A 13,123-nucleotide genomic window follows, 5' to 3' on the forward strand; every position below is an offset into this window, starting at 1 on the left:
AGCACTTCGTCCAGACAAAACTCAAAAAGTTCCGTTACAGGTCGTAGAAACAAGTCAAAGGATGTATGGAATCAATCTTTAGGATGTTTTTAACATAAAATCCCCCCTCCTTTATAGCAGAAGCCTGAAACAAGTTTCTAAAAATGGTGGAAGCCGTTTTTAGAAGCCTTAGGAAGTGCCTTAGGAAGTGCAACTTGACCCCATAGACACTGTGTATTCGGTAGGCCAAGCTTTGAAAAACTACAAACCTACAAATTTACAAGTGTTTTCTATCCAATACTAATAATAATATGCATATATTAGCATCTGGGATAGAGTAGGAGGCAGTTCACTCTGGGCACGCTATTCATCCAAAAAAAAAGAAAGTCAAACGTTAGCACACATTTATCGAGAGCTCTTCTTCACAAGAAAGTGTGTGTTACCACCAGGATAATAATGTTATGTTGTTCATAAATCCCTGTTGATTCTCTTGAGAATAATTATAATAACTGTAGCTACATTTGGTGCCCCTGTTGTGGAATATTCTAATCAAGTGAGAGAGCAATTTCTTCAAACAATGATCTTTTTCCAATATTGATGAATTATTGCAATAATGAGACTAGTCAACCCAACAGTCTTGACTTTTAGGCCCAGAGCGTAACCGCTAATAAAAAAACAGATATTATATATGACCTAAAATGCTGAGTCAGGGCTGGTTCCACCCCTCCCATAAGCCACTTTGGTCCATCTCCTGGTTATCTGCACGGGATGTTTTACCCCAAAACCGTCTTAGTTTCCCAGATGCCAGTGTAGTAGGCGGGGTGCACGCTAATAGCGTTTCAATCGGTGACGTCACTCGCTCTGAGACCTTGAAGTAGTCGCTTTTCTGGAGCAATGGGTAACGATGCTTCGTGGGAGGCAGTTGTTGATGTGTGCAGAGGGTCCCTGGTTCAAGCCCAGGTAGGGGCGATGGGAGGGACAGAAGCTCAACTGTTACACCAGGAAGATGCGCAACGAGAGATCGTTCTAAATTCTTCCAGGCTATCTCTATCTAGGGTCACACACACCACATCTTGTCTATGGAATGCCAGCTTTAGGTTTTTATCGCCAAGTCAATGTCAGCTCAAGCTATCTCTAGCAAAACCCATTAACATGACCATACGCCCAGACTAACTGCAGGAAGCTAGAGTGGAAACCACCATCTCTTTACAGAAACACAGAATTAAACAGAACAGAAATGTCCTACTATTTGTTAAGTATATAATCCTTAACTATTAATATCAAACAAATCAGGTGAATATTCATTTTTTCTATCAGACCCCGTGTGAGGACAATATATCATTTTCAGAATTGCATAAAATGTGTGCATCTTTTTTTATCAGCTCTTACACAGTCTTACCCTCAATGCCCAGCTTGGTTCCGTTCACTTGAGTTCCTTCATTGGCTAAAGAGAACCACACAACATTTAGACATTCTGATGGAAGAAAATCTGAAACACAGTTTTCTACGAAACGTTCTGTTTCTTCACTGATCTTGAATCACGAGATACACACCATCTCCAAAATAGTATTAATTACACAAGAATATTCTACAATGATATGATCCAACATCAGTATGGGCAACATTCCATAGGGTCAAATTAAAACTCAAATTATCCTAATGTAGCTCAAAACAAGATGTATTTATTTGCAAAATCTCTCTGGAATTGCACCATGTCCCGGTGTGTTTCAGCCATATCCAGGATAGCACTGAGTCTACCGTGGAGAAGCACTCTAGAGTCGCAGATCGCCATATATGCACCGAATCTGTCCGCACATGCTGTAATATAATGGGATGCATGGTACAATCTGGAACACACAGGAGAGAGGACATAGTTGGAGAGGAAAATATTTCCACGGGTGAGGACTGGCCATCTGGCATTTCGGCCAAATGCCAGATGTGCTGGTACATTTATTGCCTAGTGTGCCTGTCTAACTTGTTGTTTTTTTTGCAAAATGATAATTATCTGGCTAATAATGGGGTCATCGAGGAAGAAAAATCTGGATTGTCAGAAATGCCAAAGCCCATTTCTGGTCCCAGTCCACCTGTATTTGCCCAAGGTGTAAATCATTCATAGAGAAAGGACTCATGTTTGGCTAATTGATGTAGATGTACAATTAATTAATTCACATCCTAATTTGCATTAAGAGTTACAGTAAAGCCATGTCAATAAGTTAGAGGACAATGTCATTATCTTACAGTAAATACCTACTGAAACAGAGGAGAAATGGACTAGACAGTCTAGATATTCACGCACTGTACTTACTGTACAAGTGAGATGCAGAATCACCATACAGGTGAGTAGTGGGGTCATCTTGCAGTCCATCCTGAGTGGTTACTCTCGCCTGCCCTGAACCAAATGGACTGGTGCAGTACTGTGATCAGTAGGAACCTTTTTTCTCTGATTTGTGGGAAAATACAACAAATCACACCCTTCCTGGTAGGTGTGTGAACTGACACTGCACTTCTTACAAAGAGAGCATTTATTGTAAATAATATATATATATATATTATTATTTACAATAAATATATATATATGCAGTATGTGTAGTCAGAGATATTCTCATGGTGTGCAAGTACCAGGTCTCTCCTAAATATTTGTGTATGTGGTCGCAGAGATGTTCTGTAGACAGCGTGTATAAAGAGATGTACAGTGTGTATAAATTAATGGTTTATTAGGTTAAAAACAGACAGCCATACAACAAAAACAGGATTCTCTATTAGAGGATTTCTTACAAGCTGTCAAAAGTGATGGCTATTTAAGGCATTACAGGATCATTATATAAATCTAACATATAGACAATGTTCAAATTACAGTTTCTTTGTTGTGTGTAAAATGCCATACTAATGTCAGTTACCAAAAGCAGTTTTATTAGGCTACCAATAGTACTTGGAGTCTTTGTGACAGTGGTGATATCTTTCACTGCTGCTGAAGGTATCTGACATCAGAGTACACTGCATCCTCTCTGCTGGTCTTCTTTCTCGCTGTTCTAGAGGAGGACTTCTTCTTGGGGGTGAAACTGACAGCTGCGTAGTTCAACACGTCACTGTCTTGATTCTGAGGGGGGTGGAGCCATGAGGAAATACATTATGATGACAGCATGATCTACTATATAATGTTTATATTCTCCTGTGGAAGAAAACACTCTACAAAAGACATGACTGTTCAGACTGTACACCCACTACAATGACCTGACAGTCAGTGGAACAGAGACTGAAGTTCCATGGAAAAATCAACAACGATCACAAAGATCAGTAGGCTACATCTAGTACAGTGACGTATTACTTCCAAAAAAACTTAATAACATAAAAAGCATACATAAACTGAATACTAGCTGTAAGGAAAGTTAAATAGCAGTTGTAAAGAAACACTTTACAAAATTACCTGATTGCCAAACGACTTTGGGACATCTGTCTTCCCTTGAAAGATTGAAATAGAGGAATGCCAGCAATTAATTTGAAGGCAATACATGTTTCTGTTCAACCTCGTATAGTTAGTTAACTATTCTTATAAGTTGGACATTGAAATGATGTTTGCAGAATGTACATTTTATTGACATGAAACATTAGACTTGATGTAAAGTAATACCTCTGCTATCTCTGTTCAGAGTCTTGCACAGCGCCCAGACAAGTAGAAGGGTCACTATCCCCAGAACGATGTTGGAGACGACCAAGGCCACAACAGTAGGACTCAGATCAAATGGAGAATCATGCTCTGGAACTGTGGAGAATGTACAGGTATTTAGTATTAATTAACCCTTAGTAGTAAGACCATCAAACAATAAAATAATGCACCAATAATCTAATGGTGGTACAGCTCTATCTTGTTGTGACAAAAGTATGTACTTTTTTTAGGTTAATTTTTATGAATATATCATTGTGCTGATTTACAGATGAAATGGGAATTACCTTCAATATCCATCTTGGTCCCATTCCCAAACAGTATGTCCCCACATGAGGCCACAGCACAGTAGTAAGTCCCTGCATCAGAGAGGCTGAGGTTCCTCTTGGAGAGGTTGTAGACACAGCTCTGTGTAGGAGACCCATTCTCAGAGCTCTTCTCACACTGATCACTCCTGTCTCCATGGGTGTAAATGATTCCTGGAAGGGATTCTCCTGAGCCATGTCTGAACCAATAGACACTGTGTTCTCCTGCACAGGTCTTAGTGTGTACTGTACAGTTCAGAGTCACAGAGTCTCCTAGCTGGACTGACTCAGAAGCAGGCTGCTGTACAACAGTATCACTGTTCAACTGAGCACCTTTGAAATTAATAAATCATTATTTAATATTACATCCACAAATAAATGTGTTTTAATTAACCAGCATTTGTTTTCCTCTTACATTAATGTGATTGTTGTGGATTGTCAGAGTAATATAGTAGTTAGATTAAAATGTTTATATGCTTTGCAAGAACAACAATTTTCCTAATAATCCTGTTTACATTGGCAATCAAAATAAAATGTATACCAGAAGGAACATGTTAATTTTGGAGAGCATATTTCATTCTGTGTTAAGACATAGAAAGTTTGTAGCTACGTGAAAACAACTTTTAAGACACATAAATTGTTGTTCCGAACTGACTTTCCTCGTGCTAAAGGGCTAGATGTGCTCGACTGGTGCTAGCACAATGCACAGATCAAATACACCACCGGAACGCCAATGAAGGTGATGACATGTCCTAATAACTCTACGGACTTCTCAGATAACCAGGTGTTTTAATCGGCGTGTGCGTACTACGATCACGACCTTACGCCGAGTAAGGTGTCTACATGACTAACACCGTACTCAGCCTTCTGCCATAATCAGTTTAATAACAAATTATTAGTGTGCATGTAAACGTACTTGTTGTAAATACTGTGTTATCATTACCTTTAACCATCAAGGCGGTTCCAGGTCCAAACTCTACAAAGTTTAAGTGCAAAACTCCACAGTAGTATATTCCAATGTCCTCTGGCTTCGTAGCAGATATAGTTAGGTGACATTTTCTTTTTTCTATCAATACATGAAAACGCCCATTTCTAAAGTTACCAAAATATTGTACATGTTTGTAAAAGATCTCTGCCTTTGCCACACACTGGAGTTTCTTGCCAGTGGTCATCTTGTACCACACCATGTGATCAACATTACTGGTTACATGGCATTCAACTGTCACGTTATCCCCCAACTTTGCAGCTAGGAATGGAGCAGGCTGAGAAATCTCAGATGATTTAGTCACATCTGAAACAAAATCAGGTATTTCCATTGAGAAAAAGACAATATACCAAACACTTATTATTGAACCCAGATTAAAACTAGACTTTCTTAGGAATGTGTCACTTACAAGAGTTGCAGAGAAGAAGAAAGACCAAGAGCTCAACCATCTTGTCCTCACCCCTAGCTTTTCTGGTGCAGGGGTGATTTGTTAAGTGCATCCTGTACAAAGTCAGACTCACATATCTTATGTCTGATTGGTCAGATCTAGGGGGCATCTGATTGGTCTGTCAGATGTATGTTCGGCTCATCATCTGATTGGCTGCCGAGTAGGTCATATGTGGAAACAGGAACAGTCTTTCTATGAAGTTTGAATCAGTGTCACTTTGCAAGAAAGGATACAAGACAATACAACCTGAAAATATGATGTTTGGATCAAAGGGTCACCCATGTTGTGAGTAAGGAAACTCAAACCTACTTAGGGACTTCCCTGTCTTTACTTTGACTTCACAGTTCACCTAGAGGTTTTTTTTTTTTTTTTACAGTTTAATATATCTAAACGTTAACATATAACATATACATATATACATAACATATAATGATGAAAATATACTAGGGTGTAATAACAAACTCATGAAGGAAGCAGTGATTTCTGATCAGAAACCTTTATTCAATTAGCATATTTAAGACATTAGAGATACAATGAAAGCCTACTCATCAAATATTCTAAAGAAATTGCTTCTCCAGGTTACAAGTAGAGCTATTTCCTATTTTATTTAGCTATTATTTACATCCAAAAAGCAGTTGTTTTACCAGTCATCACAAGGCCTTCAAAGTTATCTCTATTGTATATGGATGTGGTTTCCGTTCAATGTGGTGAGGTTCTTCCCATATCTCACTCCTGCTGAAGGTACCTGACCTCAGAGTACTCTGCATCCTCTCTGCTGGTCTGGGCTCTCTCTCTTCTGGAGGAGGGGCTTTTCTTGGTGGTGAAACTCGCAGCTGCATAGTTTACCACGTCACTGTCTTGGTTCTGTGTGAGAGAGGTGGAGCCATAACAAGACATTATACTGGTCACATCTCCTAGATAAACCCTTTTGAGATGGAGGAAAAAGTGATACAACAAAGAGTTTACCTGATTGACTGATGGGGTTGGTGATCTATCAGTTGCATCTTCAAATTAAAAACAAGAAGATAAAAACTGGTTACATATACAAGCTATCTCGCTGAAACCATCAATATGGTTTGGACATCGTAAAAAAGGAGTCAATGAAAAATCCCACAGCAGTATATTACTGTAACTAGTCATATGCAGGACACATGCAAAACAACAGTAAGCCTGACTCTACCTTCAGGCCCTCTGGTCCTTTCCTTGCATATCCAACATGTCAGTAGAATGACGACAATCACAAACACAATGGTTGGTGTGACCAGTGCAAGAGCAGTGGGAGTCAGGGGGAAATCATACTCTGAAACCAAAGAATTACATGATTTATTATGCTCAGCATCTAGCAATACAATATTAAATGAATATAGTAATAATCATTTCTTCAGGTAAAACCCCTTACTAAGGATCCGACCCTTTTCTCAATTTTAGCCTAAAATTACATTCCCAAATCTCAACACGTTTTCTGTTAAAAACAAAGTGAAAGAAATTACCTTCAACGTCCAGCTTGGTCCAGTTCCCAAACAGTATCTCCCAACATGAGGCCACAGCACAGTAGTAAGTCCCAGCATCAGAGAGGCTGAGGTTCCTCTTGGGGAGCTTGTAGACACATCTCTGTGTAGGAGACCCAGCCTCAGAGCTCTTCTCACACTGATCACTCCTGTCTCCATGGGTGTAAATGATTCCTGGAAGGGATTCTCCTGAGCCATGTCTGATCCAATAGACACAGTGTGTATTGTACAGTTCAGAGTCACAGAGTCTCCTGGCTGGACTGACTCCGACACAGGTTGCTGTATAACAGTCTTTCTCCTTAAAGTTGTGTCTGATAACAAAGTTAAATAACAGATAAAATGTGATGAAATAACGAATTACAAATATTCGGAGAACATACTGTATGTGAAGTAGTTCCCAATGTCCTCTTGTTTTGTGTCAGAAACATTGAGGTGAAATGTGTTTTTGTCAGCCAGGACAGAGAATCACCCATCATCAAATTCAGTGTAGAATTGCACATCACTCTGGTACTTGGAATATTTAGTAATGTATTGAAGCACCATGCCAGTGGTGAGTTTGTACCATACCATGTAGTTGATGTTATCACTGGTCATGTGGCAATCAATAGTCACATTGCCTCCTTCTGGAAAGAAGCAGGCTGAGCAATGATTTGTGTTTTAGATACTCCTGAATTTAAATAATACATGTACCATGTTGAAAGCACATGTACCAAATATAGTAAGAACCTGTGAGGTATGTTTAACAGGTATAAGATTAGTAAATTGAGATAGATGTTACTTACAAGCTTTCCAGATGAAAAACAAAGATGAAATTGAGAGTTTGTTCATCTGGCTTGTTCCTTCAAGTGATGATATTGACCTGTGTGAAATGCAGTCTCTCTACAGAAGAGAAAGGAAACTTGTGTTTGCTTTCATTGGTTGATCTCCGGTACCGTCTGATCTGCATGTTCAGATTTGATTGGTTTGCCCGGTAGGTCATAAATGCAACAAACACTGTGTATTCATGTTGTTGTACAGCTTGAACATGTGTTACAACTTTATCATATTGTAAGTTTGAATATGTCAATTTTTTCTTGTATTTTTAAGCTGAATGTGACTAGTGTGGATTTATCCTTTATTAGACCTAAATACAGCTCATACTGTCTACAATACTATGTACTACAGCCATCCACCTGAGGGCTTGTCCACCAGAACGTATAAGACATAACCACAAGCATCAATGGATCACTTCACTTCATGAGTTGTTCTTGCCGTTGTTGTCCATGGGAGTCATACAGTAGTTTTGACCTTGTTGGCCACATTTTATGACCCTGTCATCCTCGAGGGCTTCTATGACCACCACACATCACTTCATTACACAGAGAAACATCTACAGAAACAATGATAATAGTCTTTGCTTAACCAGCAATATCTCATATACATTTATTCTCCAATGTATGGACAGATAAAAGCACTCCCATGATATAAATATGAGGAGGCTCATTCTTCTTGTCCGAGATGATGATGATGCTTTACATCACACTTAAAACAGTCATGTGCATGGGGAAAAGTACTTCAGAAGTCTAGATCAAATGACCCAATAGAAAGTTCATTGTGGTTTTTCACAGATTTCAGCTGAATATATATATATATATATAGATATCAAGCTGGCTCATGAAAATAGTGGTATACTGTTGCTAACATGGGCAACTTGAAGAGAGATTATGGAGTATGTGAAACAACTGACTGACACCACTGAGACATCCTGCTGGAAACCACAGAGAGAAAGAGAGCCAGAGAGAGAAAGAAAGAAAGAAAGACAGAGAAAGAGCGAAAGACAAAAAGAGAAGCGAAAGAGAGAAAAACAGAGAAAGAGAGAAAAACAGAGAAAGAGAGAGAGACAGACAGAGAGAAAGAAAGAGAGAGAAAATTAAAGAGAGAGAAAAATAAAGAGTGAGAGACATATTTCCCTCAGATTACACAGATCCACAATGAAGAGGTGTACTTTTTCTGTAAAGATTTAAAGTTCCATGTATAACACTTGTATCTTTTATCAATGTTTATTATGAGTATTTCTGTAAATTGATGTGGCTCTCTGGAAAATCACTGGATGTTTTGGAGGCAAAACATTACTGAACATAACGCACCAATATAAACTAAGATTTTTGGATATAAATATGAACTGTATTGAACAAAACATACATGTGTTGTGTAACATGAAGTCCTATGAGTGTCATCTGATGAAGATCATCAAAGGTTAGTGATTAATTTTATCTCAATTTCTGCTTTTTGTGACTTCTCTCTTTGGCTGGAAAAATGGCTGTGTTTTTCTGTGACTTGGTACTGACCTAACATAATCAGATGGTGTGCTTTCTTTCGTCGGACACTGTGGTGGGATTAACAACAAGTTTATCTTTAAAATGGTGTAAAATACTTACATGTTTGAGGAATTTTAATTATGAGATTTCTGTTGTTTGAATTTGGCGCCCTGCACTTTCACTGGCTGTTGTCAAGTCGATCCCGTTAACGAGATCTCAGCCGTAAGAAGTTAACTAACCTCCAGACGAGCTTCAATGCCATACAACTCTCCTTCCGTGGCCTCCAACTGCTCTTAAATGCAAGTAAAACTAAATGCATGCTCTTCAACCGATCTCTACCCACACCTGCCTGCCCGCCCAGCATCACTACTCTGGACGGCTCTGACTTAGAATATGTGGACTACAAATACCTAGGTGTCTGGTTAGACTGTAAACTCTCCTTCCAGACTCACATTAAGCATCTCCAATACAAAATTTAATCTAGAATTGGCTTCCTATTTCGCATCAAAGCATCCTTTACTCATGCTGCCAAACATACCCTTGTAAAACTGACCACCAAAGCCCCATATACTACCCACCACTGCGACCTGTACGCTCTGTGAGTGTAATGTTACCTTTCATTTTTATTGTTTATTTCACTTTTGTATATTATTTACTTCACTTGCTTTGGCAATGTTAACATATGTTTCCCATGCCAATAAAGCTCCTTGATTTGAGAGAGAAATGTTTATTGTTTATTTCACTTTTGTTTACTACCTATTTCACTTGCTTTTGCAATGTTAACATATGTTACCCATGCAAATAAAGCCCTTGATTTGAATTGAGACAGACAGACAGACAGACAGACAGACAGACAGACAGACAGACAGACAGACAGACAGACAGACAGGGTGCTGTGCAGAAGATCTGCAGGCCTCACGAAAGTGTAGCTAGTTACAACATCGTGATTTGTTGACAGCAGACCACAGCCTACCTGTAAATAGGTTGCTGTGTATGTGAGGGGGTGTGTAGGATGCAATAAGTAGACCTATGTCTTAAAAAGCATTTTTTTTAAACAAGATATGACAGAATAATGCCTGGCGATGGCCTGTCCTCCTCCTGTGGTGGTGGCTGTTGTGCAACTTTCACTATGAGTAGATCTGTTGCAAGCGGCCTAAATCATTTATCGTAACATGATGTGGTACTGCTAGACTTCACATAACTTAGTCAACTTTGACCTACACATTTGTGTTGATTGGTCTTTGCTGCACGAAGGGTCTGTTTCACACCCACTAACTGGTGTTAACAATACAGGGCCCTAAGGGACAAAGTGGAGAGTAGTGTGGGTGCAGGTCAGTCTTCCTGTGTTAAATGTCTATAAGAGGTTAGTTTCCATCAGTGGAAAGTTACTGCAACACTTCCACCTTCACCACAAGGCTTTGTAAACAGACCATAATGTCTGAGACAGTTAAGAGCATCCATCTGTACAACGCGTCACATCATCATAGTATGCAGTGGGTTCAATTTATTCAAATTCAAACAGTTGGAAACACGTTATTTTTCTTTACACAAGTAACTGGTTCACTGTTGATAAAATGGGCACAACAAATACAATAAAATAATAATAATCTGTCACTGTGCCCTTGGGCAAGGCACTTAACCCGAATTGCTCCAGGGTTGCTGTACAATGGTGACCCTGGCTGTGAACCCACTCCCTGCGGGTGTCTCAGGGGGAGTTGGGATTAGCAACAACAACACAAAGCATTTTCATTACAAACTTGTGTACCAAGACAAATATAAGCACCACCCCTGATTATTATTATTCAAATGTAAAAATTGGTTTGTCAGAGAAGCAATGCAATCAATTATTTCAACTTTGTATAACAAAAAAAGCTATGACCACTGTTTATCACATTTGACTGCTTATGCGTTCATAGATATTATTAAAGAGTTATCTAGAATAAAATTATCATTGTTTCATTCATCCAGTTCTACTGTCTGATCCCAGCATACACCACTGTCTCCATGTGACCTCTCTGTCTTCTAGACCTGTTCTTCTTGTTGCTCAGATTCAGAGCTACGTAATGGAGACTGTCGCCATCTTGGTCCTGTGAAGCACAAAATAGCATTGTCGACATTCAATTAGTGAAGTTGGTTAAGGACAAGCTTCACAATAGACTTCAGACAATATACAAGTATTTCTGCTTACCCCTGCATCTGACCTGGTAACTGCGGGACCTCTGGTCTGAGAGACGAGTCCTAAAAATAATTACAAAAAATATTTGGATACTTCCTCTTCTTCTACTACTGAAACAACAACAAATGGTGACATCAACCAATATCAAGAGATAGTAACTTACCTCTGCACTGCACACATGTTGTGTTGTTCATCTTGTACATGATGCAAACCAGGACAATGATCAAGGTGAACGTGACACCCAATACTACACCCAGGCAGGACACCAAGAGAAGAGGATCTGCTCTATGGTCTGTTGATATTCAAACAGTAATAGAAGAAACCCAGAATAGCAAGTAAATGTATGTTCTACATAGTAGACTATACAGTAGATATAAACAAAAATAGAAGCTGTATCACCTACCGTCAATGTCCAACTTGGTCCCGTTCCCAAACAGTATCTCCCCACATGAGGCCACAGCACAGTAGTAAGTCCCAGCATCAGAGAGGCTGAGGTTCCTCTTGGGGAGGTTGTAGATGCAGCTTTTCTCAGTCTCAGTGCTTTTCTCACACTGATCACTCCAGTTTCCATGCGTGTAAATGATTCCTGGACGGGATTCTCCTGAGCCATGTCTGAACCAATAGACACTGTGTTCTCCTGCACAGGTCTCAGTGTGTATTGTACAGTTCAGAGTCACAGAGTCTCCTGGCTGGACTGACTCAGACACAGGCTGCTGGAGCACAGACATGATGTTGGACTCTGAGTCTGAAGAGAGTGAGTAACTAATGTAAAACTAAGTGGGTGAAAACACGAAAAGCCATGTATTCATCACTAGCATTTGATGAAGCAGCTGTACAAACATACCAACATACAGGGCCACACAATTCAAAATTGAAGAAGCAAATGTTTAGTTACCTTTGACAATTAAAACAGTTCCCTCTCCAAATGTTTGCTCATAGATGGCTGCAGTGGAACAATAGTATGTAGCTGAGTCCCCTGGCTCTGTCTTGGATATGGTCAAGTTATAGCTGTAGTCTCCTCTCCTCATACCCAAACGTTCGGTCTCAGTAAAGTCCTTAATAAAGTTGATGGAATAATAACTATCTTGGCCAACATAAAGAGATGAAGTCATGTGGAGGGGTTCCTGTCCAAAACTCTGCTTGAACCAATTAAATCTGGTCACTGTCTCATCTGAACTAAGACAAGTGAGAGTCACAGTGCCTCCCAGCTCAGTAACCATCACAGGGGTTTGTTGGATTACGTTTGGTTTGGTAAAAGCACAAACTGTCAAAGCAAACAAACAAAATGGATCAAAGACAAAGGCATTTCTACACATTACAGACAGAACATCCACTTCACTTGTCATATTCAAACTGCATACTACAAATGATTAAAAAAAGGAACTAAATTAAAATGTCTTACACTTACCCAAGTTGATGTAAAACATAAATACTTCTCTATTCATCATTGTAACATTAGTCCCTTCTGCACTGTATAGTCTGTGGGTCTGACAGTGGGGCACTTTATATGCACCTAATATAGGACGGCACTTTACATGTACGTTTCATGCAGTAGGAGGGAACACTGAAACGAGAGATGTTATTGGCTGACTACAATCTAAATGTGTCCTCTGGCTTACCATAGTTATACTTACCATAGTTATACTTATTAAAAATACATTTTAAAGCAGGTCAGAGTAACTGGACCAAGGCAATCAAATATTTGCTTGATACGGCTGATTATTTTTTGAGAGAAATGAAACATTGACTGAAATAGGACGTCAT

The 13,123-nt window shown here is 39.3% G+C and overlaps 2 protein-coding genes and 1 pseudogene across 2 annotated transcripts; all 3 read right to left on the bottom strand.

Moving 5' to 3' along the window:
- Positions 1–2,678: 2,678 nt before the first annotated feature.
- LOC110500544 (uncharacterized) lies at positions 2,679–5,408 on the bottom strand. The gene is made up of 6 exons (XM_090214632.1): positions 5,340–5,408; positions 4,889–5,236; positions 3,928–4,278; positions 3,608–3,733; positions 3,404–3,438; positions 2,679–3,076 (listed from the first exon to the last, which is right to left on the bottom strand). The coding sequence occupies exons 1-6, from the start codon at positions 5,377–5,379 to the stop codon at positions 2,939–2,941; spliced, it is 1,038 nt and encodes a 345-aa protein (XP_090070758.1). The 5' UTR covers positions 5,380–5,408; the 3' UTR covers positions 2,679–2,938.
- Positions 5,409–6,670: 1,262 nt separating this feature from the next.
- On the bottom strand, positions 6,671–7,563 carry LOC149973238 (uncharacterized; annotated as a pseudogene).
- Positions 7,564–10,667: 3,104 nt separating this feature from the next.
- Positions 10,668–12,849, bottom strand: LOC110500542 (uncharacterized). The gene is made up of 6 exons (XM_021577949.3): positions 12,768–12,849; positions 12,255–12,623; positions 11,763–12,104; positions 11,523–11,651; positions 11,372–11,421; positions 10,668–11,270 (listed from the first exon to the last, which is right to left on the bottom strand). Exons 1-6 carry the CDS (start codon positions 12,805–12,807, stop codon positions 11,154–11,156), a joined length of 1,047 nt encoding a protein of 348 aa, XP_021433624.2. The 5' UTR covers positions 12,808–12,849; the 3' UTR covers positions 10,668–11,153.
- Between the last annotated feature and the right edge of the window lie 274 nt (positions 12,850–13,123).

The sequence above is a fragment of the Oncorhynchus mykiss genome, chromosome 21, assembly GCF_057628025.1.
Source record: "Oncorhynchus mykiss isolate SJ-2025 chromosome 21, ASM5762802v1, whole genome shotgun sequence".
Taxonomy (NCBI): domain Eukaryota; kingdom Metazoa; phylum Chordata; class Actinopteri; order Salmoniformes; family Salmonidae; genus Oncorhynchus; species Oncorhynchus mykiss.